This window comes from Somniosus microcephalus, chromosome 3 (assembly GCF_052327205.1).
Source record: "Somniosus microcephalus isolate GS21.2 chromosome 3, FLI_Smic_1.0, whole genome shotgun sequence".
NCBI lineage: Eukaryota > Metazoa > Chordata > Chondrichthyes > Squaliformes > Somniosidae > Somniosus > Somniosus microcephalus.
Window position 1 is genome coordinate 274,350,625 of NC_140989.1, and position 20,466 is coordinate 274,371,090.

Here is a 20,466-nt window from a genome sequence, read left to right on the forward strand (position 1 = left end):
GGTGTAGGAAAGCACCTAGCTGAAACCAGGTGGTTACTTATTAGTAAGGATAGGAAAAACAGTCAAAGAAATATCCCAAGGTTATTCAGCAGTAGGCTATAGAATGGCATTGGTGGAAACCTGACAGCAAGCTGCCCATCTGTCAATGGTCTGTGATTGGCACAAGGAGACCCCAGAAAAGAGAACTAGAGAAATAACTTTTTCCCAGCTTTTGGTAGTCCAGCCAAAAATAGCAGTGGAGTTCCCATTCACCTGTCAATGTGCACGGTAAGGTTTGCTGTACTCTTAAGAAGATCATCAAGAAACTTTAGCCAATCCTGGTCTGAAACATAAAAGGGAGCTTGCATTTCTAAACAAGTTACCATCATATGCCCTCTCACAAAACTACTCATGTTTAGGTACTCAGTCATTGGGGTCGATTTTAACTCAGCCGTGAGGCGGGCTTTGAGGCATGTGGGGGGTTACAATCGCAAAAACTGGGGGTCGTGAACCCCCCCCGCCTGATTTCACCCCCCACCCCCCCCCCGGCCTGATTCCCGACCCTGAGCCATTTTAACCCAGGCGTGTCTGATGGTCCCGAATCAGTCCCGCCTCCAACAGGCGGGACTGGTCTTTAAGGCCCTTAATCAGCAATAATTGGCCTTTATAATCCCATTTCAACAGGCCCTTGCATTTTTTACCCTTTTCCCACGTAAAACACGCCTGCTGGGGATCACGCCTGTGAAACCTGGCGTGAGCACTATTGGCTTGCTGACTATCAGCTGCAGGTCAACCATTAAAGAGATTTGATCAGTCATCATTTGCAGGTGGCAGTACTTTGTTGTTTCAGGCCTGGGGCAACTTTTACCAGGCTTAACCACACCTGTGGAAGGTTGGCGCCTCACACACATCTCCAGTATGACCTCCTGGGAAACCACGCTCGCCACCTTCACTCAGCGCTTCCTCAATGGAGGCATATACCAGAAGCATGGGAGCCATTTATTTCCTTCCCTTCTGGGCATTAGATGAGCTCGAACACCAGCCGCGGCACCAGCAGAACCAGGAACAACAGCAGCAGCAACAGGAGCGCCAGGCTGCTGCTCACCGACCTGAAGCTGCACAGGCCAGAAGGGGCCAGCGCTTGGAAGTGGCTTGAGAGCACCTTGCTGCACATCAGGGGGCCATGGGGACCCCTACCTAAACTGGCAGTCCTACTCAGAAGGACTTCCATGAAGGTCTGGTTTCTCTGTTCAATAGATGCCCATCGCTCCTCAAGAGATGTCATTCTATTATGAACACTCACCATGTTTTCCATACCCTGGCAACTTATCTCCTCCATGGAGGTTGCCATCCTTTCCATGGTGATGCGTTCATGCGTCATTAACTTCACAAAGGCTCTGCTCATGTTCGCTATGGACTCCTCCATTCACTCCACACTCACATCAACCCTGGAGACAAAACCTGCCAGAGACTCCTGCATCTGTTCCTGGAGTTCCAGCCCCGCTGATCTTATGGATGGACCCAGAGGCAGAGGGTCGACATGCAGCTGAGCCGAGCTGGCGGTGTCCTGCGCACTCTGACTAGCACTCTCCACTGCTGTCCCTGTCTCCACAATCTGCTGATGCTCACTTGTGAGCTGTGATACACCAGGTGACAACACTACTCTATGTTCCGAAGGTCCCACCGAGGTGTGAGTGTCTGCGCTGGTGCTGGGTGCACTGAATTCTGCTGACGCTGCGCCCTCAGAGGTTGCAGATTCCTCTGAGGAGTCTGGAAACTCAGGTTCTTCCTCCTGGACAGTGGGGACGGGGGCTCTCGATGGTCCTGTGGGGGAGTAAAGGAAAGAGTTAGAGATGTGAGGTCAAGGTTACATGCACATTGCAGATGATCATAGGTCCATCTGTTATAGCTTCAGAATCATTATCAGCGACTCATACAATGTCAATGAGAGAGATGGAAAACTATTCTGTCACCAGCTTGCTGTGATGCACCAGTCTGTCCATTCCCCACTTGCACCTCATCCTCCAGTCCTACGATCTTCAGGACCGCCTCCTCCCAGGGGGTGAAGTGGGCTACTGATGGTGGCCCTCCTCCTGTCCTCGCTCGTTCTCTTTTATTGTGAGCTCTCTTTTCCTGCAATGAGGGAGACAAGTGGAGTTTGAGTGAGAATGAAGGAGTGAGTGTAGAGAATCCATAGCATAGATGCTTAGAAGGAGACAAAGATGGAGTGAGGTGGCAAAACCAAGGGCCCTCCCTGTGTGTTGTCAGTTGTTTTCATAGCATCAAAGTGATAGGGAGTGTGAGGGCTGCATAGTCGAATAGTTAGGTGAATGTGAGCATAGAGAGGGAATGGGTAAGGGTGCATGGATGTCAGTGTCAAGTGGGATATGGAGTAAGAGATTGCTAAAGCTGAGTGCTAGTGAGGAGAGGCAATGGAGATCAGATTGAGAGTGATGGGAATTTCATACTCACTTTTCCAGTGTGCTGAAGGTCATGAAATCTCTTCCTGCACTGTATCCAGGTTCTGCGGGTAGCCGATAAGGAGTTGACCTCCTCTGCCACTTGCAGCCACGCAGCCTTTGTCTGCTGGGGAGGCATCTTCCTCCCTGATGAAGGGAAGAGCACCTTCTTGTGAGCTCTTGCTCCCTCCACTAAAGCCTGCAGGGCAACGTCGTCAAAACGGGGTGCAGACCTCAGTCTTTCTCTTGCCATTCTGCTTCCAGCTCAGTGTATCAGCAAATGCCAAAAGGTTGGCAACCTGCAGAAGAAGCAAGGCTTGTTGCAGACCCTAAATGCAGCAGGAATAATGACGGCATATTATGCGACTTTCTGACAGAAAATACTCATTTGCCAAGGGTTCCTACACATTGGAAATCAATTGGCCAATTGAGTTAAAATTGCATCAATCTCACACACCCATTTAGATTCGCATGGGAAACACCAAATTTGGGGAAGCCGACAATTCCCCGCACCTGAGTTAAAATCGACCCCATTGTATTCCAATTGACATCTTATCTGTTGACTCCTTTTCACACACAGTAATTCCTAAGCTAGTTTCACAAGTTCAACCAACAGTTGCCACCATTTTCACCCCTAATCTTTTTTCATCATTCTTAACCTAACTATTTCCTCTGACCTTAAAGAGATGTCTACATCTACTCCATTGCTACAGCTTCTCCTGGAAGCTTGGTTTCCGTTTGTGTCAAACATTTCTCCCTTCAACAACTTTTAACTCTCTTGAAAGCCCAAGTCTGTCCAAGATTTGAATACTGCATACATAGGGAATTGTTAAATGCTTCTCAACATGCCTGTATAGGCTCCAAGAGATAGTTTGTCAGCTGATGGATCTCATTTTTGGCCTTCAATCTTAATCTCCTTTTTCCACTCTTTATTTTATTATTACTGCGACAAGTAAGTGCTCTACTAAGGTTTTCTCTTTGTCCTTTTAAAATACAAATACATCACTCTTCATGATCTTTTTCCTCCCTACATCCTAACTGTATTGAAATGAAAACTCACCACACAGCCTGTGAATCTAATTTATTCTTTTACAGATTCTCAAAACTGTAGAACTTCTTAATCCTCCTTCAGTTTTTCCTTTTGTCCGTTACCTTAAGGCTTTTAAAATCCAAGCTAAGTGTTACTGAATCATACTTTCTGATTTAATTAATCTCTTACCTTTTTTTCAATTTTGTTACCAGTACTATGGACCTTAGTACTTCACCTTAGTTTATCAAAAATGGCAGTGAAAAGGAAGAGAGATGAAAAACGAAATGATAGGGAAGCCCAACAGAAAATGATGGAAGAGGGAGAATTACCCGAGATATGTCAAAGATTGACAGTGCTTACTGCTGTTCGTTAGCAATAACAAACTCTATTCATCTCCTATTTTGGATGGTTTACAACTTTCTGTATACATCACCTGGGGTGGGGTGATTTGTGATTAAATAGAAATCATCTATTGGACAGTGGGCAGACAGCTGCATTGGACTATGCATCTCAGTATGTTGTGCAGGGGAACTAAAGGACATGCAGAATTTATCAAGGATTCAATTTTCCTTTTTTGAGTTATTTTTGTCCCTACTTTAACTTTGTCGCCACATACCATATCCTTCTTAGGAGAGATAGCCTAGGCAGGTGATCTACCTACAATACTTCTGCCGACAATACTTTGTACTAGCCACCTGGATGTGTGCAATAATGAGCAGCACTTCTCTGTGAGTTGGTGCCTGAAAGACCTGTGCCTATCAGAAGAAAGATACATTTAAATGGTGAAGGAGCAGGAAAAGGAAAAAAAAAGGAAAAATTTGCAGATCCGCTTAACTTGTTTTTCCCAAATTTAATTTCAAATACCATCAAGTTAACTGGATAAAGAATAAGTTGAAGCTAAGCAGATAACAGGAGAGCCAAATATTACAGAAAAGCAAATGGAGCTGTATAAACAACGTGCAACACTATCTCTTGACTGAACTCATCCTGATAACTTGTACTCCATTGTTATATGCAAAAAGCCTCATGTACAAAAGATGCTGTATACTTGTTTGATCGTGAAATTCCTGTTTTGGATGCTTCGCTTACAACTTTCAGAAAGGGTGGGGACCAGTGATTTTTCTCTGGGGGTTATTCATCGATGGTGCCTTTAGCTGACATTAGCTGAGCTGCTGAGACAAAAATCTGAGGTAACCGCTTAATGTTCAGCTGTAGATATTTGAATGGAAATATGTGTACATAAAATAATTCTAGTAATACCGTTTTCCCCTGTCAACATGATGGTGTACTGTTGAGAGAGCGTGTTCACAATGTTGTTTAATTCTTCCATTGCTATCTGCTCAGGCATTTTCTCATTAACGGACCACTGGTGACGTTCAAACAAAGTCAGGCTAAGATCTGTCCAATCGCTTTGCAGCTGGACTATCTCCGATAGAGCTTCTTGAGTAGTTAAAAATAATGACCCCTCGTATCGTTCATAATCTTGAGTAATCATCTAAGGAAAAGAAATAGAATCCTCTTCAGAAAAATGAGAGGGATTTATTCATATAGTAACTAAAAGAAAATCACATTTCTAATTTACACAACATTTTTCTTTTAGACCAATATTGGATCACCGCAGCTGTCACACTTAAGTTTGCATGTATGTGCCACTGATTTAAGTGCCATAATGGAAAAGAAATTACAAAAATGCAGTGACAAATATAGCCGATCCTAATAATTCTAACCTGGTGGTACCGAGGCAAAGGTATTAGGGGACTCAATCCTACTGATGTTTGAGCCCCTAGACTGACTACAACTGAATGTATACCACTGTCATGCTTTGAGGTTTATGGTCAAATTTTTCCTTATGGAAAGGTTTTGGAATTGAGTTATGTTTAAGGGTTATGTTTTTAAAACATAGTGAAATAGCACAGGTTTAACAAAATGCCACAGGCTGTTGGCATTGAAGATGTGCATTAAGGTTAAACAAGCCAGTTTGTGGAATATCATGGCTCACAGTCTATTTCACACGGAGACAATGAGGCTCAATTGTCTCATCCCAGACTCAAAAAGCCAGAATAGCAGTAAATGTTTTCTTTAAATCTTCACCCCAAGGAGGGAGTGTCTATGGATGCTGTCTATACAGACTTCCATGATAAGGTTCTGCACAAGAGATTATTAGCAAATATGAGAGCACATGGAATTGGAGGCAATCTTAAGACATAGGTTGAAAATTGCTTGGGGAGTACAAATCAGAGGAAGTCATGCTCAAATTGTATTGTGCACTACCTAGCCCACATCTTGAGTATTGTGAACAGTTCTTGACATCAAGATACAGGGAGACATTCACGCACTGGAGGCAGTGCCGACAGAGCCTCAAGACTGATTTCTCATATTAGAAATCTGAGTTATGAGGAAAGATTGGAGAAACTTGGAATTTTCAACCTGGAAAGGAGACAAGTATAAACAATAATAAACTGTACAAAAAAGGTAAATCCTGAAAATTACTTTAAATTAAATTGCAAGTAGAACAAGGGAACACAGGTTCAAATTAGTAAAAGTCAAATGTCGGGCCATATCAGAAAGTTCATTTTCCCACAAAGAGTGATAAATATGTGGAATGGACTTCCAGATAGAGTAACTGGAAGTGAAAAGCCCTAAATTATTTAAGAAACAGCTGGATGCCACAATGGGAGACTGTAGGGTCTGTTTGGATGGATGACCTAATAATGGGCCAAATGGTTTTCCTCATCTGTAATTACCTTGTGATCAGTGCAAGTCAAACATTGACTGAGATTAAACCTTTAAGAGAATGAGTTAAAGACTTGTGACCAAGACCAGAATTTTTATTGTTTACTCAAGCAGAAGCTGGATCCTTCTGTTAGACATTGTTGTAGAAATGAAGTCAAAATGCTGTTCGTTCCATCTAATAAATAAACCTGTTTAAAAACCAAGACAAACTTAGGTCTAATCATGTTATACCCACAGAGGACTGTTCTATAAAGTATTCAATGGTCATCAAAATGTGAGATACTGGGAACAGAACTCCTTTCCGCCTTAGCATCAAACACTGCCAGGTCAGATACAGCCTGAACCTCCTTTTGCTCTTCATCAACCATGCTCATTAATTTAAATCTCAGAATAATATGCTTTACTACAGAGGCTTCCAAACTTTTGTCTTTGTGGACTGCGTAGGTTGCTCAGTGGCCACGTATAAAGTTTAAATCTGTGTTTCCATTAAATTGCATATCTTTTAAGCTGAGAAGACTAACAGAGCCAGATGTTATGGTTTAGAATTTAACCAACATGGCTACACCACTTTACTAATCACCTGAACCACATTATTCAAACAGGACAAAGCAGCAAATGAGAAATAGAACCAAGTTACCTGAGCTTTAAGGGCCAGATTGCTAGCAAAGTGAGGAGACATTCATCCCATCAGTTGAGGCCAGATTTCAGTGATGAAAAGAGGTACCCCAGTCCCCTCTTTTCCAAGGATTTGACCAACTGTTTCCAGATACCCTGCTCTATAATATCTGTATGGCATTGTCCACATCTCACTTTAGCCATTCTTGTGGTCTCGCTGACAGTATAATGTGCCCTAAACTAAGAGGAGATTTGTGCTGTGTAGCTTTGCCCACTAAGAGCTGGGTTGAGACTGTTCAAACTCATTTGAGGAAACATTCATTCCATCAGTTCAGGCCAAATTTGGCTCCATTGATGAAAGGGCAGTCACCTCCCCACCCCCACCACCGTCCCCACCCCTTGGCCATCTTATCGGTTAGCTTGACAAAACTTACTGTAAACACGGCTATTGCCTGAATTCATTCAACGGATCATGATTTTTATGAAACATTCATCTTATCCACTGGGTCTGACTGCATCTTAGTGAAAAAACCCAGTGAAAACTAAATTATTCAAATGTACCACTCACCTCATGCCAGTCTTTTAGATCATTTCTCAGCATATACAACATGTCTTTAGGAACAGCCTTTATTCCTCGAGGAGTCCTAAAATATAAAATGCCAGAAATATCATGGCGTATTTCAAAATAATCTATAGGTGGTCTTTACACAAGCAACAATAACTGAATTAAATATATTATTATTAAGGGTATCATCATAGTATGTTCATCATGTTATAGAGCAAATCAATGCTGAAACCAGTTATGATGTAATAGAATATAAATTAAACTCATCCTACAATCTAGTTAAAACATATTTTTATGATTAGTATGCGCACTAAATTATGGATTTTTCATTGTAGTGTATGATATAGATTTTCCAATTGTTAATTGGACAGTATGTATCGTGATAATATGCCTGTGTTACACTTTTTGGATTACTTTATTTTTTTTACACTTGTAAGCGAGCCTATGACCCAGAGAGTGCTTGTCCTTGCCCGGATAGGAAAGTAATTTCATAGTGTGCCCAGGGATCAAACAGAGAACTCACTTCAGTTTATTTCAGCTATTCGTTTTATCAGATGCCGTCATGGGTACTTCCTTGTTTTTGAAAGGAGGCAGAATAGGACTACACTAGACTTTGACTTGGGCTGTAACTGCCAAGCAACAAGAAAAGAACAAGCAAATAGGAGCAGCGACGCAACATATATTTTTATAGTAGTTGTTAAGCTTTGCAAGCTTCTCAAGTAGAAGTAATTAATGCACACGCGGTGCTAAACTGCAACATAATATTCTTAGGTCGCAGTTCCTTTTTCTCACTGTCAATGGAAGCTACCAGATCTATCTTTCTTTGAACATTTCAGGCAGACTCTCTGATTTGAAAAAGCCAAGCTTATAAAAGCCAGGACCAAGTAAATTTAAATATCTGTCACATTCAGAAAAACTGCCAAGCAAATATTTGAACAAACTAAAGGCTGGGGCCTTCCCTGTCAATATCTGTCTCGACAAACTGAATAATTGTTTCAACAATTGTGTCAAGCTGGAATATGATTTCTGTGAATCAAGCTGATTTTTAACCGCTTATGTACTGTGACAGAATTAAAGAAGCATGCTAAACTTTAAAGAAAAATGTCACATCCTACAGTTCCTTCAATTGTTCAATGAGTACATGCGCTGTATAGAACATAAGAACATTTTTTTTTATTCGTTTATGGGATGTGGGCGTCGCTGGCAGGCCAGCATTTAATGCCCATCCCTAATTGCCCTTGAGAAGGTGGTGGTGAGCCGCCTTCTTGAACCTCTGCTGTTCGTGTGGTGAAGGTACTCCCACACTGCTGTTAGGTAGGGAGTTCCAGGATTTTGACTCAGCGACGATAAAGGATCGGCGATATACTTCTAAGTCAGGATGGTGTGTGACTTGGAGGGGAACTTGGAGGTGGTGGTGTTCCCATGCATCTGCTGCCCTTGTCCTTCTAGGTGGAAGAGGTCGCGGGTTTGAGAGGTGCTGCCGAAGAAGCCTTGGCAAGCTGCTGCAGTGCCTCTTGTAGATGGTACACACTGCAGCCACGGTACGCCGGTGGTGGAGGGAGTGAATGTTTAAGGTGGTAGATGGGGTGCCAATCAAGCGGGCTGCTTTGTCCTGGATGGTGTTGAGCTTCTTGAGTGTTGTTGGAGCTGCACTCATCCAGGCAAGTGTAGAGTATTCCATCACACTCCTTACTTGTGCCTTGTAGATGGTGAAAAGGCTTTGGGGAGTCAGGAGGCGAGACACTCGCCACAGAATACCTAGTCTCTGACCTGCTCTTGTTGCCACAGTATTTATGTGACTGGTCCAGTTAAGGTTCTGGTCAATGGTGACCCCCAGGATGCTGATGGTGGGGGATTCGGTGATAGTAATGCCGTTGAATGTCAAGGGGTGGTGGTTAGACGCTCACTTGTTGGAGATAGTCATTGCCTGGCACTTCTGTGGCGTGAATGTTACTTGCCACTTATCAGCCCAAGCTTCAATGTCGTCCAGGTCTTGTTGCATGCGGGCATGGACTGCTTCATTATCTGAGGAGTTGTGAATGGCACTGAACACTGTGCAGTCATCAGCGAACATCCCCATTTCTGACCTTATGTTGGAGGGAAGGTCATTGATGAAGCAGCTGAAGATAGTTGGACCTAGGACACTGCCCTGAGGATCTCCTGCAGCGATGTCCTGGGGCTGTGACGATTGACCTTCAACCACCACAACCATCTTCCTTTGTGCTAGATATGACTCCAGACAGTGGAGCGTTTTCCCCCCACCGATTCCCATTGACTTCAGTTTTATTAGGGCTCCTTGATGCCACACTCGGTCAAATGCTGCCTTGATGTCAAGGGCAGTCACTCTCACCTCACCTCTGGAATTCAGCTCCTCTGTCCATGTTTGGACCAAGGCTGTAATGAGGTCGGGAGCCAAGTGGGCTTGGTGGAACCCAAACTGGGCATCAGTGAGCAGGTTTTTGGTGAGTAAGTGCTGCTTGATAGCACTGTCGATGACACTTTCCATCACTTTGCTGATGATTGAGAGTAAATTGATGGGGCGGTAATTGGCCAGGTTGGATTTATCCTGGTTTTTGTGGACAGGACATACCTGGGCAGTTTTCCACATTGTCGGATCGATGCCAGTGTTGTAGCTGTACTGGAACAGCTTGGCTAGAAGCGTGGCTAGTTCTGCAGCACATAAGAAATAGGAGCAGTAGACCATTTGACCCTTCGAGCCTGCTCCACCATTCAATAAAATCATGGTTGATCTTCTACCTCATCTCCACTTTCCTGAACTATCCCCATATACCTTGAGTCCCTTAATACTCAAAAATCTATCGATCTCTGTCTTGAATATACTCAACAACTGAGCCTCCACAGCCCTCTGGGTAGAGAATTCCAAAGATTCACCACCCTTTGAGTGAAGAAATTTCTCCTCATCTCAGTCCTAAATGGCCGATCCCTTATTCTGAAACTGTGACCCCTGGTTCTTGACTCCCCAGCCAGGGGAAACATCCTCCCTGCATCTACCCTGTCAAACCCTGTAAGAATTCTGTATGTTTCAATGAGATCACCCCTCATTCTTCTAAACGCTAGAGAATATAGGCCCAGTCTACTCAATCTCTCCTCATAGGACTATCCCCCCATCCCAGGAAACCTTCGTTGCACTCCCTCTATGGCAAGTATATCCTTCCTTAGGTAAGGAGACCAAAACTGTACACAATACTCCAGGTGTGGTCTCACCAGGGCCCTATATAATTGCAGTAAGACGTCTTTACTCTTATACTCAAATCCTCTTGTAATAAGGATAACATACCATTTGCTTTCCTAATTGCTTGCTGTACCTGCATGTTAACTTTCAGTGATTCGTGTACAAGGACACCCAGGTCCCTCTGAACACCAACATTTCCCAATCTCTCACCATTTAAAAAATACTCTGCTTTTCTATTTTTCCTACCAAAGTGGATAACTTCACATTTCTCCACATTATAGTCCATTTGCCATGTTCTTACCCACTCACTTAGCCTGTCTATATCCCCTTGAAGCCTCTTTACATCCTCCTCACAACTTACATTTCCACCCAGCTTTGTATCATCAGAAAACTTGTATATATTACATTTGGTCCCCTCATCCAAATCATTGATGTAGATTGTTACTAGCTGAGGCCCAAGCTCTGATCCTTGTGGTCCCCTACTAATTACAGCCTGCCAACCCGAAAATGAACTGTTTATTCCTACTCTGTTTTCTGTCCGTATAATAAATGTCTTGCACAGACTAGGAAGATTCCAGGTTTGATCTCTGCTCAGATAATTTATTTCAGCCAGGATGGCAGTAAAGTTGCTTTATTTTTCCAGAGCATTCCAGGGGCAAGAGGCTGGGAAAAAAATCAGCCCATCTTTATAGTCCTGATCGCTACCCACCTGACTCCTGCTGAAAAGTACAGGTGTGCAGACATAATGTGAGGTGTGGGGCAGTTGTGATGCCATCAAAGTTAAATAATCTACTAAACTGATTTTAAGGTTTACATATGAAGAATGGCCACTTGAATAGGATAATGCAGGGCTGTCAACACCTAACGCCGTGTCTCAGCTTGCAGCAGTGCCTCAAGAAAGGAGGGAAGAAAATTGGTAGAAAACGGTACTAGGATGCAAAACATACGAGTGCTGACTACAAAATTGCAATTTTAACCAGATAGGTAAGGCCGGGGTGAAAAGAAATACTTGAAGATTGAAAGTACTTTCTGTCCTTCTTCCGAACTCAGTACCAACATCATATCCAATACATCCTACTGGTTGATAATACTTACGCAAACATTTCAGAAAAATATTTGTGCCATTTCTTGAAGCCAGATAGAATTGGTTTTCGTTTTTCCAAACTTGAATTCTCTGCATCTTCCAGATTTTTAGAAAACTTCTTCATCAGCTCTCTCCAGTGCGCGGTGATTTGCTGTAGTTTGGTCTGGTCTTCTGCATCCTAACAATATGGATATAAAACAGCAAATAAGATATATATAAACAGTATCAGACATTGGTAGACTACTTAGAGGTACAACTCTGCAAAAACAACTAATTTGCCACAATACATCAAGCCACTCAATACAAAAACAAAATACTGCAGATACTGGAAATCTTAAATAAAAGCCACTCGAATTGTGTTGCTGAGCAAGCTATTTGTTCAATGGGGACAATGGAACTGAAACACCACATCTGAAATTGGTCTGTGGTCCCTGGTAACCATTTGACCATTTCCATGGTAACTGCTGCTCATTAGTCCCTGATTATTTAGCACATTAACTACCTCTTAACATTTTTTCCATTTAGGGCAAGGATGCTCATGAGATGACGTAACTATCTGCTCATTTACCTGTTTCAAGTTCTTACATTCCTGGTCAAGTAACCATATCCTTAGATCATCTGGAACTATTTCCAGAAAACAATCCCTTAAAATTAGTCGATAGAAGGTATTATAATTGTTTATATTTTCACTTTCTATTCAAGATTTCCAAATATTTTCCAATTAATTTACCAATTCTCTTTACAAAAACGAAATACTGCAGATGCTGGAAATCTGAAATAAAATCAGAAAATACTGGAAAATCTCAGGTCAGGCAGCAGCTGTGGAGCAAGAAACGGTTAAAGTTACAAGTCACTGGAAAAAGTTAAAGATGTAAAAGTTTTTAAGCAAGTACAGAGGCAGGGAAACGGGGAGGGGAGGAAAGAACAAAAGGGAAGGTCTGTGATAGAGCTGAAGGCAGGAGTGATTAAATGACAAAAGGGATGATGGTGCAAGGCAAAAGGGGTGGTAAAGGGACAAGAAAAGAAACACAAAATGAGCTAAAAATTTGATTGCATAGCGCCCGTTGTTTGGGCGCTATGGGTACTGTTTTGGGTCGAAAATGGCGTCCGAGCCGCACGCGCACAATTCTGGTGCAGGCCTCGCCAGACACCATTTTGGTGAGGGCGTTAGCATCAGTGCTGGGAGCGTGTGGCAGAAGTATGTAGAGTAGGCAGACCGTGACATCAATCAGCGCGCAATGCAAGTTTGATGCCAGTGCTGCTATTTTCTTCCTCAACACTGGAAGTAACACCCTGAAGTATTTGCAGCTTTCTAGAGTTGGTCAGGTGATGGAGTGGTGCTGCAAGTGCAGCATGACAGGGAGATGGATCAGAGGCAATGAAGAAGAGGGCAAGCTGTTCGCAGAGGGAGGATCCACCAAGCCAAACCAGAGGCTGGCTACTGGCAACAAGGTCTCAGATGACTCCGCTCCACAACCCAACCACAAGTGGGCAGCATGCATACAATGAGAGCCATGCTGCCAATGGAAAATTATAGAGCAGACCATTGGCATCTTTAAACAACACTTCCGCTGCCTGGACCGCTCTGGAGGAGCACTGCAGAATACTTCTCAAGATTCATCGTGGTCTGCTGCATGCTCCACAACCTTGCCATCATGAGGGCACAGCCCTTGCATACAGTAACCAGCTGAGGATGAGATGGAGGAGGATGAGACGGAGGAGGAAGAGGAGGAGGAGGAGAAGGCCGAAGAAGAGGAAGCTGAAGAGGAGGAAGCAGAAGGGAGAAGGCAACTCAGACAGCCTCTTTCTGCCCGGGCTGTCCATGATTGACTCATCTGCCTGCGGTGCGAGTGAACGCAACCCCAATTCACCATTCAACTCAAGTCCCACACCTTACCTTCCCTCTGTTACAGACCATCACAGTATCTTCTTGGGCACAATGCTGAAATAAAAGCCACCACATAAGAAACATTCCAATAAAGACTGCAGATGGTCTTACAGGACGACCTCAAGCACCTCCGAGCCTAGAAGGCCCGACTGCGGACTACACTTCCTCAACATGGGCGGCAGCAGTCTGAACTGGCTGGCTGACAGGCAACAGCAAGGGCACTGGCAGAGTGGCAGTGGTGGGCGAACGAATGCTGTCATCCTGAGTGAGGACAGCAGGTTCGTCCTCCATGGAGCCATTGCCAATCCCCCGGGGCAGCGCCTCAGCATTCCTAGCCATCTGTTGGAGGACTGATTGCAGGAATGATGCGATACCCTGCAAGCCTCTTTCCACACTGGTAAACCCAGCCATGATGGTAGCAGTCTGAGCTTGCATGACTTCAGTCTGAGCTTTCACTGCAGCACTCACTCAGATGTAGGTTGGCTTGTGCTTGTCCTGCAATGGAAGTTGAGACATCAGCCATCAGACACTGCATGATGCTTGGGTCCACAAGTGAGCTAATTGATCTGCTCACCCCTTCCCTGCTGGAAAGGATGGGCTTCAAGCTCTGCGCAAAGCCCTGTGTAAGGTTGGTGCCGGACTCCTCCATGCTCCTTAACATTGCACTCAGGCTTTCTGGCAGGCCTGCCAGTGCACCAAGCATTTAATTGTGCATACGTATCAACATTCTTCTGTTCCACCCCATCAAAGTCCTCACCAGAGTCCTCTTCAGAAGAACTCATGTGTGACCTCATCCTCCGGGGAGCTGGCACCTGCACTACCCTTTCCCCCTGACCTGGCTGCAGCCCACTCATGCCCGGTGACTCACCAAGTGCAGATCCAGCCTCTAAGCTACCCTCTAAACTCTGCGCTGTGCCAGCATCTGAGCTGGTGGCTGCGACTGTTAGATCGAGTGACGGTATTTCTTCTTCTTCTTCACTCTCCTCTCCCTCTTCTTCTACAACCACTGGCTGGGCAAGTTAGATTTCTTTGGTCTCTGAAATGAGAAAGGCACATGGGTAGGGTTGTGATGAGGGAATAGGGGAAAGCAAGTTTATACTTTGCAGCTTGTAAATCAGAAGAGATTGTGGGATGAGGGGAAAGGGGGATGTGAGGAGGAGGATAGCATATGAGGATACTGGCATCTTGTACTCTTTCAGCCCTACCTCTGGCCATGGGCTCAGCCATGCCCCTCCCAAGAATGGCCAGCACCATCTCCTCCAAGGCTCCCGCCGGTTAGGTTCTGCCAGCACCGGTTATGCACCACCTTTTCCTGCAAGCTAAAGAGAAATATCAGTGAGTGTAGTGCAATGCGTTTAGGTGCTGTGCCTGTCATGGTTGAATAGGTGACAGTGTGTGCAAGATGTGAGATGTGGGTGTGAGGCTTGCAGCAGTAGTAAGTGTGTGAGCATGAGATGGCATATGTGACTGTGAGGTATGAGTCGTGATTAATAGAGATTGTTGGTAGATGAGTGTTGGAGGTGAGGTGAATTGACCAGTGTCTGAGGCTAGTGGTGCAGTTTGTGGGATATGACCTTTGAAGATGAATTCTTCACTCGTGTGAGGTCATTAAACTTCTTCCTGCACTGCGTCCACATCCTCTGCTACACTGCTGGTATTCATCACAGTGGCTATCTGCTCCCACTGTACTTTGGTCTGTTGCCTGGAGGGCCTCCTGTCCTCCTGTGGAAAGAGAACCTCTCTCCTCCTGTTGACCTCCTGCACCAAGACCTCCAGTGCAGCATCGGAGAACCTTGGTGCATGCTCTCTTCCCTGTGGTGCCATCATTAATTGATTTTTTTCCACTGTCTTCCTCAACCAGTTCAATGACCTGCTGCAGTCAGAATGCACCTGCCCTTTAAGAGGTGTAGACTGCCTTTAAGTAATGCAGGCTAGATTTAATTGGTGCTAGCCTTGCACAAACTTGGGCCCCCTGCTTCTGCCACTCAGCAGCGCGTTTAGCGCTTGGCTGAATGCCACAATCATGGAAATGAGCAGGCAGCACGAAGTTCAAGTGCTGCCTGCAGTCCTCCGAATGGGCGTGGATTGCTAGTGCATCATGATCCCCATGCCTGTTTTCAGGGGCAAACTAATTTCTAGCCCGATGGATCTGCAAATGGCAATAGCAGAACCATTCCCAGCACCTGCTGTGATCTGAAACTGTTGAACTCAATGTTGAGTCCGGAAGGCTGTAAAGTGTCCAATCAAAAGATGAGGTGCTGTTCCTCGAGCTTATTGGAACAGTGCAGGAGGCTGAGGACAGAGGTGTCAGAGTGGGAGTGGGATGGAGAGTTAAAATGGCAAACAACCAGAAGCTCAGGGTCACGCTTGCAGACTGAACAAAGGCGTTTAGCAAAGCAATCACCCAATCTGCATTTGGACTTAACAATGTAGAGGAGACCGCATTGTGAGCAGCGAATACAGTATAGTAAATTGAAAGAAGAACAAGTAAATTGTTGTTTCGCCAAGAAAGAGTGTTTGGGGCACTGGACGGTGGGAGGGGAGGAGGTAAAAGGGCAGGTGTTGCATCTCCTGCGCTTGCATGGCAAGGTGCCATGGGAAGGGGACTGGGTGTTGGGAGTGATTGAAGAATGGACCCAGGTGTCGCAGAGGAAATGGTCCCTTCAGAATGCTGAAAGGGGAGAATGGAAAATGTGTTTGATGGTGCATTGACCATTCCATGTAATGTTTTTAGACATTTTATATAATATTCCAATCAAACTATTTAAAGTTCTAAGCATTTTATGAAATTTTCTAACAATTGTGCTCATTCTTCCAATTATTCTATGAAATATTCAAGGCATTCAATGGATAATTTCAATATTCCACGAAACGTCTTAAGTATTCCTTGAGAAGTTTCAACCATGCCATGTAAAGTTCCAAATATTACTAACAATAGAGCATTATCGGCGGGGCAAGGCAAATCCAACACCACATGCCAAATCATGCCCCCCCCACCCCCCCGCAGTACCACTGCTAACAGTTATCGCCGGGAGCCTCAGCGCCAGGTGGATCGTGACATCAGCGAGTGTGCAATGCTCACTGGCCACCTGATCTGCAAAACTGATTGTCACCACCTACCTTAGCGCCTGGAGGAAACAGCGACAGGGAGAGCTGGCATGAAGCAACAGGAAGCCGGCTCCAGGGACATTAATTAAAGGGATCATTAGTAATGAGTTACAGCTGTAGGTTAGTGGAGTTTCAGTGCTTTCTTGTCAGTTTCACATAGTGCAACAGTCTCATTCCGTAATTTCAAGGGTTAACATAGAAACATAGAAGATAGGAGCAGGAGTAGGCCATTCGGCCCTTCGAGCCTGCTCCGCCATTCAATGAGATCATGGCTGATCATTCAAATTCAGTACCCTGTCCCTGCCTTCTCCCCATATCCCTTGATCCCTTTAGCCTTAAGAAATATATCCAACTCTTTTTTGAATATATTTAATGAACTGGCCTCCACCGTCCTCTGTGGCAGAGAATTCCACAGGTTCACCACTCTCTGGGTGAAGAAATTCCTCCTCATTTCAGTCCTAAATGGCTTACCCCTTATCCTTAGACTATGACCCCTGGTTCTGGACTCCCCGGCCATCATAAACATCCTTCCTGCATCTAGTCTGTCCAGGCCTGACAGAATTTTATAGGTTTCGATGAGATCCCCTCTCAATCTTCTAAACTCCAGTGAGTATAAGCCCAATCAACACAATCTCTCCTCATACGTCATTCCCGCCATCCCATGTATCAGCCTGGTGAATCTTCGCTGCACTCCTTCCATGGCAAGAACGTCCTTCCTCAGGTAAGACGACCAAAACTGCACACAATACTCAAGGTGCGGTCTCACCAAGGCCCTGTACAACTGTAGCAAGACATCCTTGTTCCTGTACTCGAACCCTCTTGCTACGAAGGCCAACATACCATTTGCCTTCTTAACCGCCTGCTGCACCTGCATGCTTACCTTCAGCGACTGGTGCACAAGAACACCCAGGTCTCTTTGCACTTCCCCTTCTCCCAATCTATTACCATTCAAATAATAATCTGCCTTCCTGTTTTTGCCACCAAAGTGGATAACCTCACATTTATCCACATTATAGTGCATTTGCCATGTTTCTGCCCAATCACCCAATCTGTCCAAATCGTACTGGAGTTTCACGACATCCTCCTCACAGCTTACCCTCCCACCCAGCTTTGTGTCGTCTGCAAATTTGGAGATATTACATCCAATTCCCTTGTCCAGATCATTAATATATATTGTGAACAGCTGGGGTCCTAGGACCGATCCTTGCGGTACCCCACTAGTCACTGCCTGCCACTCGGAAAACGACCCGTTTATTCCAACTCTTTGCTTTCTGTCCGCCAACCAGTTCTCTATCCAAGTCAATACCTTGCCCCAATCCCATGTGCCTTAATTTTGCACGCCAATCTCTTATGTGGGACCTTATCGAAAGCCTTCTGAAAGTCCAAATGCACCACATCCACTGGTTCTCCCTTATCTATTTTACCAGTTACATCCTCAAAAAATTCCAGTAGATTAGTCAAGCATGATTTACCTTTTGTAAATCCATGTTGACTTTGTCCGATCCTGTCACTGCTTACCAAGTGCTCTGCTATTACATCTTTTATAATAGATTCTAGCATTTTCCCCACTACCGATGTCAGGCTTACCGGTCGATAATTCCCCACTTTTTCTCGACCACCTTTTTTTGAATAGTGGGGTAACATTAGCTACCCTCCAATCCATGGGTACTGTTCCAGAGTCTATCGAGTCCTGGAAGATGACCAGCAATGCATCTACTATTTCTAGGGCCACTTCCTCAAGTACCCTGGGATGTAGATTATCAGGCCCTGGGGATTTATCGGCCTTCAGTCCCATCAATTTTCCTAACACCATTTCCCGACAAATACTGATTTCTTTCAGTTCCACCCTTTCATCAGGCCCTATGTTCCCCGGCATCTCTGGGAGGTTATTTAGTATCAGGAGTGTTGTGACAACTGAAAAGTAGTTACATTTATTCTTTAAAAAAATCAAACTGTTACACTTGGTTACATTAATGGGGGCTGTACTGGCAATCGACCTCGCCCTCCAGGATCTACGGTGGAGGGAGCGGAGGCAATGAGCAAGACTGGAACATGTGGCCAGAGGGAGGAGGAGGGCCATCAGGGCTCTCAACAGGAGGCCTTACCCTCCAAGGGTATTCCAAGAGCACTTCTCCTACCTCCAATTAAGTGAAGAGCAGTATATTAGAAGGCTCCGCTTCACCAAGGAGGTGGTCACAGAACTCTGACAACTCCTGCAACCAGACCTCCAGTCTCAGATCAGGGCGACCATGGCTCTCTCAGTGGCAGTTAAGGTCACCGTCACCCTCAATTTCTTCGCCAGCGGATCCTTCCAGTCTGCTACAGAAGACATAGCTAACATCTCACAGTTCATCATCCATTGCTGCATCCAGGAAGTCACAGAGGCTCTCTACAGTAGGAGAAGGGACTACAATGGCTTCCCAATCACCAGAGAGAAGCAGAATAAGCGTGTATGTGGCTTTGCCAGGAAAGTGGGATTTCCCATGGTGCAGGGCACCATTGACTGCACCCACGTGGCTTTGCAGGCACCTCATACCAATCCTGAGATCTTCCGTAACCGCAAAGGCTACCACTCACTTAATGTGCAGTTAGTGTGCGACCACAGACAGCGAATCCTCAATGTCAATGCCCGCTATCCTGTGCTAGCACTCTTCCAGCCACCACATCAAGCTCGCAGCTGGCTGGTCAGAGACCAGGGCTATCTGCTCTCCACCTGGCTCATGACTTCCCTCCACAACTCCAACACTCTTGCCCAGCACTCATATAATGAGAGCCATGCTGTCACCAAGAACATCATCAAGCAGACCATCGGGGTGCTCAAGCACCAGTTCCGCTGCCTTGACTGCTCGGGAGGGGCCCTCCAGTACTCGGCTGAGTGGGTGTCCCATTTCATGTTGCTCCACAACTTGACCATCATGAGGGCCCAGCCCTTGCCACCAGGGATTGCGGGACCACCTCAGGAAGAGGAAGAGTGAGAGGAGGAGGAGGAGAAGGAAGATGAAGATGAGGAGGAGGAAGAGGAACAGGAGCGAGAGAGGAGGCAGCCACTCAAATCGGCATTCCGGAAGGGCGGTCCTTCATTGCCTCATCAAACTGCGGTTCCAATGAATTAAACCCCGGATCCCTTTTGCTCACCACGTCCCCATCATTCCATCCCTGTCGCAGGCCATATCACAGCACAAAGCTGAAATGAGACACACCATAAAATAATGCAAACTGAATTAATAAATTTACCAAAAATCTGTGAACACATATTTTCAACAAAAATATTAACTATTCACCCTTGTGCAATCCCTTTGTGCTTCTCGTTACTGTGCCTTTGCCTACTCTAGTGCTCCTACAAATTGTTGGCTTAGTTGCTGCAGCATGGCTGGTGGAAGGCTGCGGAGTGTCTGTGCGGGAGACTTCAGATGGTCTTGCAGGATGCCCTTGACCTGCTCTGGGCCTGAAAGGCCCAGCTGTAGCCTGCACCACCTTAGATGGGTGGCAGCAGTCAGGGTTGGCTGGATGACAGGCAGCAACAAGGGAAATGATGGAGTGGCAGTGGTGGGAGCAGGAATGCTGTCATCCAGAGAGAGGACAGCAAGTTTCTGCTCCACTGACCCACTGCCACTCCCCCAGGGCAGCACCTAAGCATCCCTAGCAATCTACTGAAGCAGATTGCTGGCCTGCTGCAACACCATGAAAGCCCCAGTCGACAGTAGTAGACCCAGCCACGATGGCAGCAATCAGACTTTGCATGGCATCAAGCTGAGACTACATGAGAGCAGTCTGAGATTGGATGCCACTAAACATAGACTGCATTACAGCAG

The 20,466-nt window shown here is 45.3% G+C and overlaps 1 protein-coding gene across 4 annotated transcripts in view; it reads right to left on the reverse strand.

The window, feature by feature from the left end:
• Positions 1-20,466, reverse strand: part of axdnd1 (axonemal dynein light chain domain containing 1) — a 209,007-nt gene that overhangs the window by 125,656 nt on the left and 62,885 nt on the right. For all 4 annotated transcript variants that reach the window (XR_015077655.1, XM_085982558.1, XM_085982557.1 and 1 more), the window contains exons 15-17: positions 11,670-11,836; positions 7,385-7,460; positions 4,729-4,963 (exon numbers count right to left, since the gene is read on the reverse strand). Coding sequence is in view for 3 of the 4 variants with exons in the window: in XM_085982558.1 (XP_085838684.1) it covers positions 4,729-4,963; positions 7,385-7,460; positions 11,670-11,836 (478 nt within the window). In the remaining variant the exon portion in view is untranslated. The remainder of the gene's footprint in view (positions 1-4,728; positions 4,964-7,384; positions 7,461-11,669; positions 11,837-20,466) is intronic.